Below are 16,713 nucleotides of genomic sequence, written 5' to 3'. Positions count from 1 at the left end.
TGGACTGACTGTCATCATAAGAATACCTTTGTACATATTTTTCTCTGCCTTGTCAAAACATCTCTCTATACTGAGTCCCTGATTTATTCTTCGTTTTTTGTTTAGTAAATCTGTGTGTTTTCTCTGCCAGTTTGTCAGTGGCTGGGTTCATGGAGAGCACCTATGTGAGAACACCAAAGTTCACCCTCGCCTCAAGCCGTACAGGGCTCTTGCTGAAAAGGTACAGATGAAGTAGTCAGTTTTTATGGCATGTGTGGATGTTCTTCAAGTGTTCTTCAGGAATGAAAGTGGTGATATCCTAGATGTACAGAGACAATTGCATACATACCAAATGTCAAGTAGTGATGAGTGATTTTCTTCACAGTCCAAACATAGTGTTACCCCCCCTTACCTGATGTAGAGGAGACTACAATTTATTCCTCACTTCCAGCATGAAGACATGTTTGAACAACTGATTTAGCCAGCTGTAATTATTGAACATAAGTGGCAGGATATCAGCTGAACACCTTTAGAATTATTAAGGCATAACATTTACTGTCTCTTTAATTTTTTTAACTTAACATACCTCACCTCGTGCTCCTATGCTCTTCACCTCCGGCCCTCGGTGCACAGTGGAGTTTTTCACTGGCAATGTGCCTGATGGAACAAATAGTTAAGGAGACGAGATAAATGACTGTCTTTGCAAATGCAGTCATGTGATGTTCTAATGTAAAGAAAACAGTTCAACAGTCAAAAATATCCTCTGATCAAATATGGTAGCTCGGCTGCACTCCTGCGTGGAGCGTAGCACACAGAAGTCCAGCCATGTGTGCGAACGCCCATGCATGCCCAGACATGTTTGTGCTGCACATGTCAATCATATGTGGAGGTGCAAAATTAAGTCTTTAAATAATCAAATTTATTAAAAATCTCATATTAATGAAAATATTATTTTAATACATCAGTGTGGACAATAAATAAAACGGATAAGCCGTCGCCATTAAATTTAAACCATCCTCAATCCATGACATCATCGTCTGCTGGCACAACCCTAGTACATACTGTAAAATGCTAAAATTGTGCAACACACAGTGAGTCATAATCTTATGAGAAATCTCATTTACATATACAGTACTGTATATAAATCACATTAAAAGTGTTAATATTTTTTCAGAACAGTGTGATCTTCAAGTCTACTAAACATTTACTTTCAAGCATATTTGATCTGATTTTTAACTTTGACAGCTATGTGCAGTACCATTTGGACATCTTTTAGGACCACTGCCTGGTACTTGTAGGCTGGCTATATGCACTTATTGACAGGCTGTTACAAGTTCTTGAGCTATTTAAATAGTCTGCTGTCCCTTGATACCTGCTTTTTTTAGTTTTGCATTAAACCTTTTCTATATTTCTGATTTTCCAGGAGAAGGAGGCGTACCGCTGGGCCATCAAAGAGACAATAAAGACTATGCTTGCCTTTGGCTGGAACATAGAAAGGACCAAAGAAGGAGATGCTTTTAGCATGCATCCATGTACACGCAGGGTCTCTCAGTCTGGACAGGTATATGTGCTCATGTTCTGCTTGTTCTTGTTAAAGCAGCGTTGCTTACAAATAACTTTTTATTCCATTAATAAGACGTTTTTTTGTCCTAGCTGTCATTTGAAGGCGCATCAACCTTCAGCCCCAAACCTGTGGACATGAGCTGCATCACCTTATCATGGGACCAATGTGTAAGTTAAAGATTAGATATTAGAACTGGCAGTTGACATATTATTCAGTTATGTTAATTTTCTTCTTTCTTATCTCATCTTCAGGCCATGGCTGAACAGCTGGCTGAAAACTACCACAATGCCTGTGCTAAGATGAAGAAATTAGAACTTGAGAGTAAAGGTGGCATTAAGTGTTGATAATATCTAGTTAATCTCCTCTCTTTTCTCTTACTCTTATCTCATCCCCCTTCATTTTAGGAAGAGCTGAACAGCTAATAAAAGTGCTATGCATTTCACTCATATCTATTCTCAGGAGGAGGTAGCCATTCGCTGCTTGTACCTTATGATACCTTGAGTGCCAAAGAGAAGGCTAAATTCAGAGAAAGAGCTCAGGATGTCCTCAAGTTCCTTCAGCTCAATGGCTACACTGTGTGGAGGTGAGTACAGAATACGCTTATGATTACACTAGGGCGATGCAATTCAGTGTGAATGAGGTGCTCCATTTTCATGTCACAGTGGCATTTCTCCCTCACCGTTGATTAGAGGCACTGTAGCAGTCAGTCCACAGCCCTTTTTCTTTGTAATAATTTCCAGTACAGGTCACAACCAGAAATAACTCGACGTGTAAGATAAATGTATTACCTCTTTGTCATCCTGCTGCAACATTTGCATCTTTGAAATAAAAATCTTGAAATAAAAGAATTCTGTATTATTAAGTATTTATGATTAAAGTTCAGTCTTGCTTTTAGTAGTGGTGTTTCATAACTCATATCTGATTTCTTGTTCTAAAGAGATCGGAAGTCAGTGGAAATGGACTTTCCAGCCATAGCCAACTGCTTTGCATACACGCTGCTTCAGCGGCTCCTGTCTCACACTGAGGAGGCCCAAGAGAACCTTTTAAAGCTTGGTAAGATAATGTTGTATATTAAAAAGAAGATAAAAAAAAACATAAAAGATTTTTGCAATATACCGACATGTTAAAGAGAAGTTTTCACAGCACTATATGCTGTCCTGTGAAAAATAACTACACCTCATAACTTAATAGCTTGTCAAACCACTTTTGGCAACAATAACGGGAAGCCATCGTTTCTGGTATGACTTTATCAGTCTCTCGTGTCATTGTGGAGCAGTTTTGGTCCACTCTTTTTATGCCCTCACATACAGAGTTGCCTCCAGGATTTTTTCATAGGGGTGGCACACCAAAAACAGGATTTCTGGTTTAATTATGCTGTTTTCAAATATAGGTTACTTGAAAAATCTGGCAAAAAATTGAGAAAGAAAAGAATTATATGCCTAGTTAGTTTCCTGCTATTTAAGTTGAAAAAAGGTACTTATGAAAACCAAGCCACCACAGAATAGTTCAGCCTAGTTTGGGTATGTGAACCTATCTTTCTTACATGAAGGTGACATAGAAACACTTTTTTTTAACTTATCTGTATTATCTTGACAGTTTTACCTTTCATTTTTCATTTTGTCTTTTTTTTCTTCAGAGGTGATGCAAGCCAGAGGACAGATGTCTAAGGGAGAGAGGGCTCCACACGAGCAACCAGTCATTTTTTTTCACAAGGTTTGCATCAACCAATCTGCATATTTAAACACAGTCAAAGTCTAGCATCTGATAAAATCTCTGACATTGATTTAACCCCCTTCCAATCTAATTCTGCCAGTGCTATTTTATTTCATCTCATTAACTTTTTTTTTTCTTATTTCATTTATGCCATCTAATTAGTTTTGTTTGATGGTTGCCATAGGCAACCCCTTTAAGTAAAACCCTTTGGGCTGTGTAATTTATTTAACCATTTTGGAAATCTACGTGGGCGTGTCAATTGCCATCAGGACATTGATTAAGGCTTCCTACACTGCTCTGGCTCTAAGGAGGTAGTAAATGAAAAGAGTTCGTTTTTCATCAATGGGACCTCCAGAGTCAGACCTTGTCAGCCAAGACTGTGAGCAGCCATGCCTCACATCTCTGCTTCTTTCACCTCCCACACAGCCCACTCTCACACAGCCACGCAAGTCTGTGTCTGTTTGGCTGTTCATCTGTCTGTGAATTGCCAGTTCATCATACTTTCTCTGCCTGTCATTAAAGTCATGTTAAAAAGGCACAAGGCTTTGCTCAGTCCCTGGAAGCTTTCTTTCCTTCTTTTTAAAGAAACTTCTAGTAATGATTACAGGGTGTTCAGACTTTTAGGCCGATCACATGGATGTTTACTTATCTAGTGTTGAACAAGAGTAGAGACACATATTTGATGTAACTGTGCAGCCACAGAAAGTTTTCTATTAAGTTTTGTCACTGTGTGGTTTCATGAGCAGAGGACCAAACAGGCAAACCGTGCATGTGATCTCATCAAGCACATACTGTTTAGAGGATATTTAAGGGGTTTGTTAGTTATAGATGTTGGTTTATGAAATGATTATTGACCTTTTCTCTGTTCAACAGGTTATCCTTCCTCTTTTGGAACAGTATGTTAAAAGCCACCGTCTATATTTCCTGTCTACTTCCTCGAGTGATAATAGAAGCCATGCCTCGAGAAAGGAAAAGGAGATGATTGCATGGTACAAAACAAAGTTTGCGTTCTTGTTTTTTATACTCTTATCTGATCATTTCTCAGCTATTTTGTGCATTTTTATTTATTTAAAGAAATATTTGAATTTTTTCAGAAAAAAGCTTCAATATATTCTGTCTTTTTATTTTGTGTCCTGCGATTTTCAATTCATCTTCTCTCATTACTTTCCTTGTGTTTTCTGTTTACATGTAGCCTCTTTTGTAAGCTTGCAGCGCTTGTAAGACACAGGATCTCAGTCTTTGGTAAGGATAGTGTGGACATCATAACATTTATTTGTTTATTAAGTGTTAATCTGTGCTTTAATCCTCATAATTCACATATAATGTGTGCATGTGTTTTTTCAGGAAGAGAAGCCTCGTCAGTTGCAAGCTCCCTCCACGTTTTGGCTCAGGCTCTTGATGCCAGGTAACTGGATGGCACTTTCACACTCTGCCAAAATCGATCTTCTCGCTCTGCCTGCAGTGGCATCAGCGTTGCACCACCATGTCTAAGGATGAGATGACTGATGTAATTGAGCCACTGATGCATTGATGCTATCTAATTGTGGTTGATATCACTTTTGCTCCCTGAGGACAATGCCTGTGAAGCAAGCACAGTAGTGCTGTGGCTCAGCAGAGGTTGATGCCATTCAGACTTGTCTGAGGGATAGATTAGCTGATAGATAACTGATTTAGTCCATTTAACTCCCAGCCAGAAGTGTCACAGTAGGAAACCTTCAGTGGATATTTCTCCTTTGCAATACTATAACAAAATAATGTAGAATATTTTTCAACTCAAATAATTTATTTTCCCACTTTTTCATTATAGGACTTTAATGAAGTCAGCACCAGAGTCTATTCAGACATCTCTGCATTCCTTTTTTAAGGCAGCGGCGTCTGATTTAGAGATGACTGTGGAAACTCTTTCTGAGAGCTTAGTTTCGCTGCCTCAGAGTAGGAGTCAGCTGGCAAGAGGAGTAGCCAAGGTTCTCAACTACACAACCTCCATCCTTCTCCCTACACTCACTTCTCTCTTCCTTCATCTTGGAAACCAGAACCATGGAGTAGATCTCCTGGGTAAGAACTACCATTATAGTGGTTAAGTAGGAATGCCATGTTATTGTATTATTTCATTTACATCCTAAAATGCATGCAGAAACATGCAGATGTCACTTGTTAAGATACATTTAGTTATCATCTCAGCATGACGAGAAACACACATACGTTTTCAGGTGTTGGATGCACAGCTGGTTTCCACACCCCTGAAATCACTTGGGTACACCCTCCCTTCAGCTTGAAACCAGCTCTCATTCAGTGCCTCGGTCATGGCCACAAAGCAGCAGGAGCATACTGTCTCTCCCAATAATATCCCGACCTTTCACGAATCATTCATTACCTGAATCAGCAAGCATGCAGCTAATCCACCTCTCAGTGACTGAATGCTTTTGAAACTGTGGGTTCAGTGGTTGTTTGTGAAAGAAAACTTATGCATCACCTTGTTTTTTCAGCTGGTGGTATACAGGTATCCTGCTACAGGATCTTAAACAGCCTCTACGCTCTTGGAATCAGTAGCAGCATCTACATGGAGGGGTAATGCTTGATTTCAGATGTCTCCAAGATGATATCTTAAATAATTTTTGTGTAATGTACCTATATCTCATGATTGAAGTTATTATATTAACCACACAGTGTTGGTACAACATCAGGGTATTCAGGGTGTTATAAATGTTAAAGGCTACCAGATAGAAGAGGATGTTTAAACCTGAGATGCATAGAAAGCAGCTTTCAAGCAAACTTATGTTAGCAATCCCGATTTGTAATATTATATCGTACTTTAAAATTAGTCGATTATTCACCCATGCCTATATCCTGATATGCACAACTCATTCTATACAGGCATAGGTCAGCAGCAGGTGCTTGTCTGGCAGCCTTGACAGGAGCTTTACCCGTGTGTTTCCTGGAGCCCGATCTAAACCAAAACAACCCTTACTCCATCTACAATATGATGACTGCTACTCAGATAAATGGTATTGTGCAGGCACATTTTATACCCTGTTATATTGTTATTCGCTGTCTCTTGGGAACCTTAAAAACCTTCCATCTTTGTTAGACCAGGGATTGCCAGATCAGGTGGAGGACATGTGTCCCCTCCTACCTTCTCTGGGACAGGCGCTGAGGGAAGTGGAGGAGCTGGCAGGTGCTGGAGCTCACCAGGCCCACTACATCCATGTTGCAGAGGTTACTTTGCCCATGCTGTGCAGTTACATTTCCCACTGGTGGAACTTGGGTCCTGAGGGCCAGCCAGAAAGGGCAGTGTGTACCTCTGTCGTTCCTAAGCATGCTAGTGACCTACTTGGCAACATCCTGTGTATCATCCACAATCATGTGGGTGCTAGCCAGGGTGACTGGATGAAACAGCTGGCAGGTACTTGTGTAGTGGACAATAGTGGCTTGTTGTTTAGATATACTTATTTCATATTAGTCAGTAATGCATATTTTCCAACATCTGTCATTTATATCTCTTAGTTTTTTCTCAGCCAGTCATATGTAAAGCCCATCCTGAGCTGTTAAAGAGCCACTTCCTGCCACTAATGGAGAAGCTGAGAAAGAGGACAGAATGTGTGTTGGTAGAGGAGGAGCAGATGAAAGCAGAAGGTGGGGATACCGCTGATGCGGAGTTGCAGATACAAGAAAAGTTCGCTATGCTGGTCCGAGACCTCTACGCCTTCTTTCCCCTCCTCATCCCATTTGTGGATTCTCATCGGTAAGACACTCGAAGGTGCTTGTATGTGGAGGAGCGGATACTTATTTTTCTAAAGTTAGAAGTAACAGAAGTAATGTAAAGTATTTATAGACTCAATGAAAGGTGAAACTTATTTTGCTATTTTTTGTATCGACTTGAGCTCCACTTTAATTATTTCATGGCCCCTGAAGTTCCCTTTTGAACCACATTGTTATTTTGTAAAGACGGTAAAGAACAAATGTTGTTAAGAATTCAACAGCCAGTCGTTGATTTTTAACTGCAAAAAACTGAGAAGATGATACTGCGAGGTTATGTTAGTTATTATTTCAGGCATATGCTTTTGCTTTACAAATTCTGTGTTGTGAATGTGTTTTGTCAAATTTATCTCAGAGCCAGGTGGCTGAAAGACCTGAACCCTGAGGCTGAGCAGCTGTTCAGCATGGTGGCAGAGGTCTTTATATTCTGGGCCAAATCCCATGTGAGAATGATACACAGTGTTTTTATTTATTTGTTTTTCTCATGCCAATGCCGTCTCAGTGAATATTTTGTCCATTAACTGTCACGTGTCTTCCCTTATGTTCTCTGCAACAGAATTTCAAATGGGAGGAACAGAATTATGTTGTTCAAAATGAAATCAACAACTTGTCTTTCTTGACCAATAATGACAAAACATTCAAGGTTGGTCATATTTACAATTTGACCTCATCCATTACATGTGTGCTGATGTACATCTCTTTACAAAATATATGTAGAAATCACAGAAGAATTGCAGCTGCCACTAAGTGTAAAGAAAAAATCCTGTTTTCATATCCCAATACTCAGCTTGACAATGAGAAGAGGAAGATGAGGAGGAAGAGGGGTTGTTATTCCATCAACACCTCTCTCATTGTGGCTTTAATGAAGAGGCTGACCCCTGTGGGACTCAGGGTTTGTTTTCCAAGCGATCACAGTCTCATCATCTTGGCTAAGAATGCCTTCTCTCAGGTAAGTTGGAAATGTGGACCATGCTAAAATCCTCCACCTTTCACATCCTTCATTACGTGCTTGTGCACATTTGACACTGTTTAGTATACTTAATGTGGGCAATTACATGCTTTCCACAGAAGACCGCTGAGAATGAGATCCAAGACCATATTTTCAATTGTGTTGTGCATCTTCAGAATCAGGTGGGTGGTTGCTTTAATTTATTTGACTAAGCACCATAATCTTAGATAACTATCTTTGGGTACAAAATTTGAAAAGGCTCAAATGTATGCAGCGTTGGAGAGTAACAGAATACATGTACTGCCGGATGCCGCATGTAGTCCTGATGAGCCGGCCCGGGTTCGAGTATGACCCATACTTTAATTTATTTATTTTTAACTCAATTTCCATCTGGGATTAAAACAGCTTTTCTGATTCTGATTGCTGGAAACCCAAAAAAACACGTGATAAGAGGCTCTAATGTAAGCGCCGTGTTAATATTGGTGGCGTCACTTACACAATGGACACAGAGCCAGCAGCAGCCTTCAGGATCTCCACGCATTAACATGCTGTTTTTAGACTTGATGGATGGCGTTAACAACCTGATAGCTGCAAATAATCGTGTGCAGTTCCACATGATTATTAACAGACAAAAAGAAAACATATTACTGATACACTGTTCCCATTGGGGATATGTTAATTGGAAACACTACATTGCCCATAGGTGTGAATGCGGGAGTGAATGTGAGTGCAAATGGTTGTCTCTGTCTATGTGTTAGCCCTGCAACAGACTGGCGACCTGTCCAGGGTGTACCCTGCCTCTCACCCTAAGACAGCTGGGATAGGCTCCAGCGCCCCCCGCGACCCTGAAAAGGATTAACGGAAGTGAATGGATGGATGGATGGACGGATGGACTACTGATACAGAAATAGTTTTCTATATGAGATCGCTGCAAAAAGTGCAGTCTTACCTAATGTCCACCATACTGTTACTCATTTTATATTTAGATTTAAAAATCTAGTTGGTATTGGTATGGCAAGTAGCCTTCAGTAATAGTAATAAATCACACAGCAATAGTACATTCATGTAGTTATAAAAACCATGACAATATATTAAATATTCCAAAGTATTCAGAATTGTCATGGTCCTGGGCCATGTTGGCCCAGTATTCTTGGTTCCTTGTATTTTCACTCCTTATTTAGGCCATGTTTTCTGAGGTGTCCTGTTGTGGTGTTCCCTAAGTGTTTTCCCTTTGTGACTCTTACCCCCTTTGTGCCCCTCTGTGTATTTATGAGCTCTCGTCTCTCTTTGTGTTTAGTCCATGTTTCCCCCAGCCTGTTATGTCTGTGTTCTCCCCGTGCTCTCTCTCCTCCTGTCTGAACCTCTGTGTACTTCCTGTTTTACTTTGACAGTCTCTCGTCAGTATGCGTCATGTTGTGTTCACTCCTGCCCTGTCTCGTTATGTTTATCAGTGTCACCTGTGTTCCCCACCTGTGTGTAATCTCCCTGTGTTCTCTGAGTGTATTTAAGTTGTGTCTTCTGTCATGGTAGTTGCTGGTTCGTCTGTGTTGTTTCCCCTCGGTCTCCCTGCGTCTTCCCGTATGTATTTCCCCGGACCTCCCTGCATCCTCGTTTCTGGTTTGTGTTATTAGTTCTACCCAGTTTAGGTTTTCCTGTTTCATGGTACCCACACCGTTGCTGTTTGTATTTTCGGTTGTCAAATAAACACTCATCTGCACCAGAGCTGCCGCATTTTGGGTCCTATTTCAACTCCTCACGGCTTGCCCCGCAAACCGTGACAAGAATACGTTACTCTCATTGAGCAACTTAACAGAATATAAAATATATTTTGGTCCATGTATTCTGTTATCTATAGTGGAATACATTTTAAAAGTAACCTTCCCAACACTGAATGAGCAGGCCAACAGAAGTAAGCTTTAGACAGATGACAAGACAAAACAATAAGCAGATATACACCAATCAGGCATAACACTGTCACCACTGACAGGTGAAGTGAATAACACTGATTATCTCTTCATCATGGCACCTGTTTGTGGGTGGGCTATATTATTTTGTTCTCAAAGTTGTGTTAGAAGCAGGAAAAATGGGAAAGTGTAAGGCTTTGAGCAGGTTTGACAAGGAGTGAATTGTGATGGTTAGATCACTAAGTATGAGCATCTCCGAAACTGCAGCTTTTGTGGGGTGTTTCCGGTCTGCAGTGGTCAGTGTCTATCAAGAATGGTCCAAGGAAGGTAAAGTGGTGAACCAGCCATGGGCGGACAAGGCTTATTGATGCACATGTGGAATCAAGGCACATGTGGTCCAATCCAACAGACAAGCACAAGTGCTGTAAAATGTAATGCTGGTTCTGATGGAAAGATGTCAGAATACACAGTGAATTGTAACTTGTATATGGGGCTGCATAGCTGCTGACCAGTCAGGGTGTCCAAGGTCACCCCTGTCCACCGCTGAAAGGTAATGGCAGGGTGCATCTGCGTCACTTACCTGGGGAACACCTGGCACCAGAATCCACTGTTGTAGAAAGAGCGAGTTGGCTGAGGCAGTGCGTTGCTTGGGCAAGGTTCTGCTGAGGAACCTTCTGCAATCCATGTGGCTGTTACTTTGACGTGTTGCAGACTATACACACTCGTTCACAGAAACAGTATTAGCTGATGGCTGTGGCCTCTTTCAGCATGATAATGCACCCTCCCAAAAAACAAAAACTGGTTCAGGAATGAGTTTAAAGTGTTGACTTGGCCTCCAAGTTCCCCAGATCTCAGTCCAATCGACCGTCTGTGTGATGTGTTGGACCAACAAGTCTGACCCATGAAGGTCCCGCATCATAACGTACTGGACTTAAAGGATCTGTTGTTAACATGTTGGAGCCAAATACCACAGGACACGTTCAGAGGTAGAGTCCATGCCTTGACGAGTCAGGGATGTTTTAGCAGCAAAAGCGGGACCAACACAATATTGGGCAGGTGGTCATAATGTTATGCCTAGTCAGTGAAGTATGTATTAGTTGTATGAATTTGTGTTTTGGACTGCCCTTAGACTGCAAATTACAAGCGTATCTTTTCTACTTTCTGAAGAAATTCATCATATTCACCGATATGCTTGAGTACAGAGTAACTTTTAATTTGTGCAACAAGTGTCTGGGAAATTAAATCAGAGAATGCTTTCATAGCCTGTAAAATCCAAAGCTGTCTTTTTATTAATCTCAGGCAGTGGCTCATTGTTCACCAGAGACATGAATGTGACATACTCGCCACACTGTACTAAATATCCATGCAGCATTTCTGTATTCATGAATCACTGATAAATGTGTTCACTCATAAGTTAGTGATGGGAAAATTCTGCTTTGTCATTATAAACAACTTTTAGAGCAGAAATTCGAGTAAATGTTTTTCCCAGCGGTCTTTGAAATCCTTTTTTCTTTTTTATAATGATTTGTGAATACAGAGTCTTTATTATTAGTCAGTATATACAAGTTCAACAACTGTTATAACTACCAGCACCTTGGAACAAAACAAATGAATGAGCTAATCTTCTTTTTTTTTTCTTTTTTTTTTTTTTTATAGGGATCAGACAGTTTAAGACAGAAGATTCTTACAGAGCTCTCACACCAACCCGGGACCATCAGTGGTGCAGAAAAGACTGTTGACAGGATTATGGAAATAGCTCGAGTCCTTTATTATCTTGACCAGGTGAGCTTTTCCATGCTATAGAAAAAGTTGCTGATTAAGACACTGAGTAAAGGCTCCGTCCTTTCCTTAATGTAAATTTGACAAGCTGAACGCAATCTGTACTGTACAGGAGACACGGCACGAGATTGATTGACAATGGTCTACAGCCAATCAGGACGCAGAACACAATGCACTGTCAAAACAAAATATAACAGCATGCAAAATTGCACCAAAAGAAATCCGCAAAAACTGAACCGCGTTATAGTGAGGGACCACTGTACACAGACTAATATTACCTTATCCTGTTTTTTAAAAAAAACAAAGAAACGCACAAAAAACAAACAAAACCAACACTTTTAAGCTGTCTATGGTGTTGTATATCTAACGTCTATTTCATTTGTGGGATGGGGAACTTACCATAATTACGTTCTCCCTGTACACCATATTAAGATGACAGACTCAGGAATCCTCATCTTTATATGTGAATAGTTAATTCAGTAAAAGTGGAGAACTTAAAAGCTTTTTTTGTTTTATAGAAAGGGAATAGAAGAAACTAATTCTTGAACAAAACCTCTCTTTTAGTAGAAAGTCTCACATTGATGACTGGGCAGTGTTGAAGATGCAACTCTACCCGACAGTGTGTTAATGTCCATGATGAGGTTATTGAAACGTTTGCTGAGATGTTTTCATTCTTAACTGCGTGATTGCTGTGTGACAGAGATTCAGTTATGTTTGGTGTCTTGGAAGTATTTTATTTGATATATACCTCTGTATGTATTTGTGTATCATGACAATAAGTGGTCTTGGAGACATCTGTTTATATATCCTGCTCAGCAGATTTTTTTTCAATCCCATGATGTCACAACTGTGAGATGCAATCACAAAATTATACAGGTGTTGTCTCTCTGCAAGACAAACTTTAATTTTAGTATTTTGTGACCTGTTGATTGTTTTGTTGATTTCATTTATTTATATGTCTTTTAATGTTTGAATTAAACCATTTAAGCCTATACAATAGTTACTATTGCATAGTCCTTTGTACTTAGTACTGGTCACCAGGCTCATGTGCACCATGGTTTTGTGTTCAGGTGGAACACCCACTGAGAAACAAAAAACCTGCCAGACACACAGTTTTATCAAAACAGAGGAAACGTGCAGTGGTGGCCTGCCTGAGAATGACTCCACTCTATAACCTACCCAGGTAAATAATAATAATAATAATAAAAAAAGATTATCTAAATACTTGGCTTTGCTTTAGTAAGTATATCAGCTGCCATATTGGTTAGGCAAATGACAAAAAGCTAAGCACCCATCCTAGTAAAATAAATGTATGTATGTATGTATGCATGTATGTATGTATGCATGTATGCAGTCAGTCAGTCAGTCAGTCAGTCCGTCCGTCCGTCCGCCCGCTTTTAGGTTTTCTACAGGGTATCCTCTTTTGTATAGAAGCTCATATTCCATTACACAAGCCACAATTGACTGAAAGCTGACCAAATCTTCTCAAATACCTGTAGGACAGACACTGTCATTTTAAACCTATTCTCACTTTTCCCCAAGAGCCTCCTCACTGCAGAAAATGCTTACTTTGTTGCTTAGCTTAACAGTCCACAGATGATACTGACAGCTTCACCACTGAGTACTATCACCTGCTCATGTGGTGTTTTTATATAATTTATAAAGTGTGAGACTGCAATGTAGTAGCACGCCCACTCATTTGATAGTTGGCTACCAGGTTATCACAATCCACTTCTAGCCCTTTGACAATAAGAGTGCCACAACAGTAACAAAGTTACCAGCTTCCTGGATTGTTGCTCTGGATTTCTGTGGTTTGAGTCTCACTATCTGACAACTGTGTGAACAGCTTGTGCTCCATTGGGAGATGAAAAAATATATTGAAATTTGTTTTTGGTTATAGAATTTCTCTCTTTTGCTCTCTACGTCAGTCCCAGTTTGAAAAACATTAATAAAGCAGTGTATGATTTAAGGCAGGCCGATCTTGTGATTGTGGGTTTGTCACTTATGTTACCAGAGAAGAAATATCTTTATTTTTTTTCCTGTGTTTCCTTCCTTCTACTTCAAAAAGATAAGTCTTCTCTTTTTGTCATCCTTTTAATTTTCGTCTCTAGGCATCGAGCTGTTAACCTGTTTCTTCAAGCCTACAATAAATCCTGGATATCTGCTGAGGAGCACAGCTTTGAAGAGACACTTGTGGAGAATTTAGCTGTGAGTGGAGAAGGTGGCCCTGCTGGCATTAGTAAAAGTTTAAAATAATGTAGAGGAAGATTGTGTAACAGGCCTATGTTCTTAAAGGGTACCAGATGAGACATGAATTGATTCAACACAGATTTATTGTTTTTAATTAAGTGAAATGTGGCTCTAAATTGATTTTGATGAACTATTCTTACATGAAGTTTTATTGCAGATTGCCTAAGGCACCAGTCAGATAGGCCAACAGACTGGTCGATGACACCTTGTTGCCAGCATTTGCTAAGGAAAAATATGGGTTCTCCAGCTGGTTGATATATGATTTCCTCACGTTGCAAGCAGTGGCTACTTTGAACTGTTATTAAACAGGTATATGGTGCTGCACAGCTGCTAGAAGGTTTTGGTTGCAGTGGCAGCATTTTGTACTTTGAAGTTTCACTACCACTTGGTTATTAGTTGGCGAGCGTTTGCAGACGGGTCGGGATCTTACATGCAAACTGTGAGTAGCTCTGACAATCTGCTAGCAATGGGTCTGGGGGATGCTCAAACAGAGATTGTTATGGGGTTCAGTGCCTCTAAAAACTGAACTTTTCGTGTGCATATAATTAGATATATTCTTCTTGGCATATGATGTTAGTACAGTACCTTCTGTTTTGCCAACAAAACACGTATCGTGTAAAACAAACATTTTTTGCTCAAAATCAGCTTAAGACTGTGAGGAATTTCAGGCTGCACAAAAATCCCACCTACACTGTTGTACTGAATCGAAATTAAACACTAATACTATTGTACAATATTTTTACACTCACTAAACTGCCCACTTTCTGGCATAAAAAGTAGGTGGGATGTGACATTGTGCACTCATTATTGTGTTGCCATCTTATTATCACTTTAAACATTTGTTTTATTAAAAAAAAATGTAATCCATTAAGACCTTTTGCTTTCATATGTCTTTTTAGTAGAATTTCCAAATAAATAACAAAGCAGCCAGGTGTAAACCTCAGTCTGCTGTGCACAGCCAGGCTGTGAGATTAAGAGATGTTAGTTCCTTTATTCTTTTATTTCTGGCTTGCAGAAGAGGGGAGTAATGGAACTGTATGTAGGTGGAAGAGGGGAAGAAAAGGATGTGAAGGAAGGTGCCAAACCAATCGATCCTCTCCTACAACTCATTACACTCTTCAGTCGAAGCGCCCTGACAGAAAGCAGGTGTGTGTGCTTATCATAAAAGAATCACTTGCAATAACATTTCCAGTCAGCACAACTATTATTAGTCAAACTCATCAGCCAGAAAGCCAACATTGAATTGACCAGAAGCATGATATTTTTGTCCAACATCTGTGGCCACTGATCTCTGAAAGCTTGGAATGTGGAATATGTTTCTGCTTTTTCCAGGGCTTTAATTTTTGCATAAATGTGTTCTGCTTGATGTTGCAAATAATGTGTATCTTTTACATCAATACATTTTAAGCTGCAGTTTCAGTGGAATATTCAAAGCATATATTTTTTGCCACAGATGTTGTGAATGGGGGGAAAAAAGCTTTCTTGTTGCAAGCAGTGGTTAAAATTCTTGTTGAAAAGTAACTGAAATAAGTATTCCTATAATGTCATAAATGCTCTTTTTCTTAATGGGTGATCTTATCCACCAGTACAATTAAGATATATTTCTGATATTCCTGCAGAAACTCATAACATGAACATAAATGAACACTTTGGCATCATGTCTTTGCAAAAAACCTTGGTGGAGGAGCATTCCCATTTGTAAAGTCACTGCAGAGATTTAATCAGATTAGTTAGTATCCAGGTGTTGTCTGTTAAGGTCAATAAACATGTTCAATGCCACTGGGTAGACTTGGGCATTAACTGTGTCCGCATAAGGTGTTTAAAGGTAGTAGTGCCTTCAACAGTGTAAGGGGTTTTGAATGAACTTGAACTTGTGCATACTTTGATACACACTAATGTCTCATTTGTTTCCTTTGTTCACAGTAAGGATGGAATTGACCGTCTCTATAAGCCCTACGCTGCTATTATGGCCAAGGTAATAGAACACTCATTAGTAGTGTCCAAATCTCTGTTCATGCCTTGAAGTCCTTTACAAAAGCATGCAGTGTAACTGCCTGTAACGTTACATATATGACATTGTACTATCATAGTATTTTGAATTTTCTTCTTGAACAACATTCGCCAGCTCCTAAAATTATAGCAATAAATTAGAGAGAAACAAAATGCACAATGTGGCTTTTAATTACTTTCATTCTTTTGTTTTTTGGTGAATAGCGCATGCAACACACATCAAAGCAAGGTGCTGTGAATTTATGAACTAGGTGTTTCTTTTGTATCCACTTACTTGTATTTTCTACATCTTTTCACATCACCACCCTGCTTTATGTGTTTGCTTTTCAAGAGTTGTAGCAGAGAGGGCGAAGAGAAAGAGCAGGAGGTGGAAAGCTTTGAAGTAAGCGACTTGTGTTTAATATTCCTTGCTTAGAATTTTTGTTAGAGGCTTAACTTGTTAGTGTTAGGTGTCGGCTGTGTGCAGACAGGAATAGGACCCAAGGTGCAGACTCCGGAGACAGAACTTAAACCAAAACAGCTTTAATGCTGAACTCAAACATAACATAACTGGGGAAAAAGGTCAAAAATAAACTAACACCGGCGGATTGACAAAACACACAGCAAAATAAACGGTAGATCGCGACACAGACACAGAGAAACACAGGGCTTAAATACACAGAGGGAGCAATCAGGGAATGGGTAACAGGAGGGAAACACAGCTGGGGCAAATCAGGCCTAACGAGACAAGGGGAAGCAAAACCAGACACATTAACATCAGACATGGACTTTCAAAGTAAAACAGGAAACACATAACACAGACTGAACAA

At 39.7% G+C, this 16,713-nt stretch overlaps 1 protein-coding gene across 1 annotated transcript in view; it reads left to right on the top strand.

Annotated features, from left to right (window-relative positions):
• The window catches only part of ryr2b (ryanodine receptor 2b (cardiac)), a 76,899-nt gene that overhangs the window by 35,335 nt on the left and 24,851 nt on the right, over nucleotides 1-16,713 (top strand). The window contains exons 55-79 of the mRNA XM_026189897.1: nucleotides 131-220; nucleotides 1,403-1,540; nucleotides 1,633-1,710; nucleotides 1,795-1,870; nucleotides 2,003-2,126; nucleotides 2,481-2,596; nucleotides 3,180-3,256; nucleotides 4,130-4,245; nucleotides 4,449-4,498; nucleotides 4,601-4,661; nucleotides 5,064-5,311; nucleotides 5,743-5,824; nucleotides 6,131-6,261; nucleotides 6,345-6,659; nucleotides 6,761-6,998; nucleotides 7,368-7,455; nucleotides 7,569-7,655; nucleotides 7,800-7,961; nucleotides 8,081-8,143; nucleotides 11,522-11,647; nucleotides 12,715-12,827; nucleotides 13,756-13,852; nucleotides 14,910-15,040; nucleotides 15,818-15,869; nucleotides 16,236-16,286. Coding sequence (XP_026045682.1) covers nucleotides 131-220; nucleotides 1,403-1,540; nucleotides 1,633-1,710; nucleotides 1,795-1,870; nucleotides 2,003-2,126; nucleotides 2,481-2,596; nucleotides 3,180-3,256; nucleotides 4,130-4,245; nucleotides 4,449-4,498; nucleotides 4,601-4,661; nucleotides 5,064-5,311; nucleotides 5,743-5,824; nucleotides 6,131-6,261; nucleotides 6,345-6,659; nucleotides 6,761-6,998; nucleotides 7,368-7,455; nucleotides 7,569-7,655; nucleotides 7,800-7,961; nucleotides 8,081-8,143; nucleotides 11,522-11,647; nucleotides 12,715-12,827; nucleotides 13,756-13,852; nucleotides 14,910-15,040; nucleotides 15,818-15,869; nucleotides 16,236-16,286 — 2,910 coding nt within the window. The remainder of the gene's footprint in view (nucleotides 1-130; nucleotides 221-1,402; nucleotides 1,541-1,632; nucleotides 1,711-1,794; nucleotides 1,871-2,002; nucleotides 2,127-2,480; nucleotides 2,597-3,179; nucleotides 3,257-4,129; nucleotides 4,246-4,448; nucleotides 4,499-4,600; nucleotides 4,662-5,063; nucleotides 5,312-5,742; nucleotides 5,825-6,130; nucleotides 6,262-6,344; nucleotides 6,660-6,760; nucleotides 6,999-7,367; nucleotides 7,456-7,568; nucleotides 7,656-7,799; nucleotides 7,962-8,080; nucleotides 8,144-11,521; nucleotides 11,648-12,714; nucleotides 12,828-13,755; nucleotides 13,853-14,909; nucleotides 15,041-15,817; nucleotides 15,870-16,235; nucleotides 16,287-16,713) is intronic.

This window comes from Astatotilapia calliptera, chromosome 13 (genome assembly GCF_900246225.1).
Source record: "Astatotilapia calliptera chromosome 13, fAstCal1.2, whole genome shotgun sequence".
NCBI classification, from domain to species: domain Eukaryota; kingdom Metazoa; phylum Chordata; class Actinopteri; order Cichliformes; family Cichlidae; genus Astatotilapia; species Astatotilapia calliptera.
Note: the sequence above shows the minus strand (reverse complement) of the source record. Positions and strands in the feature narration are given on the sequence as shown.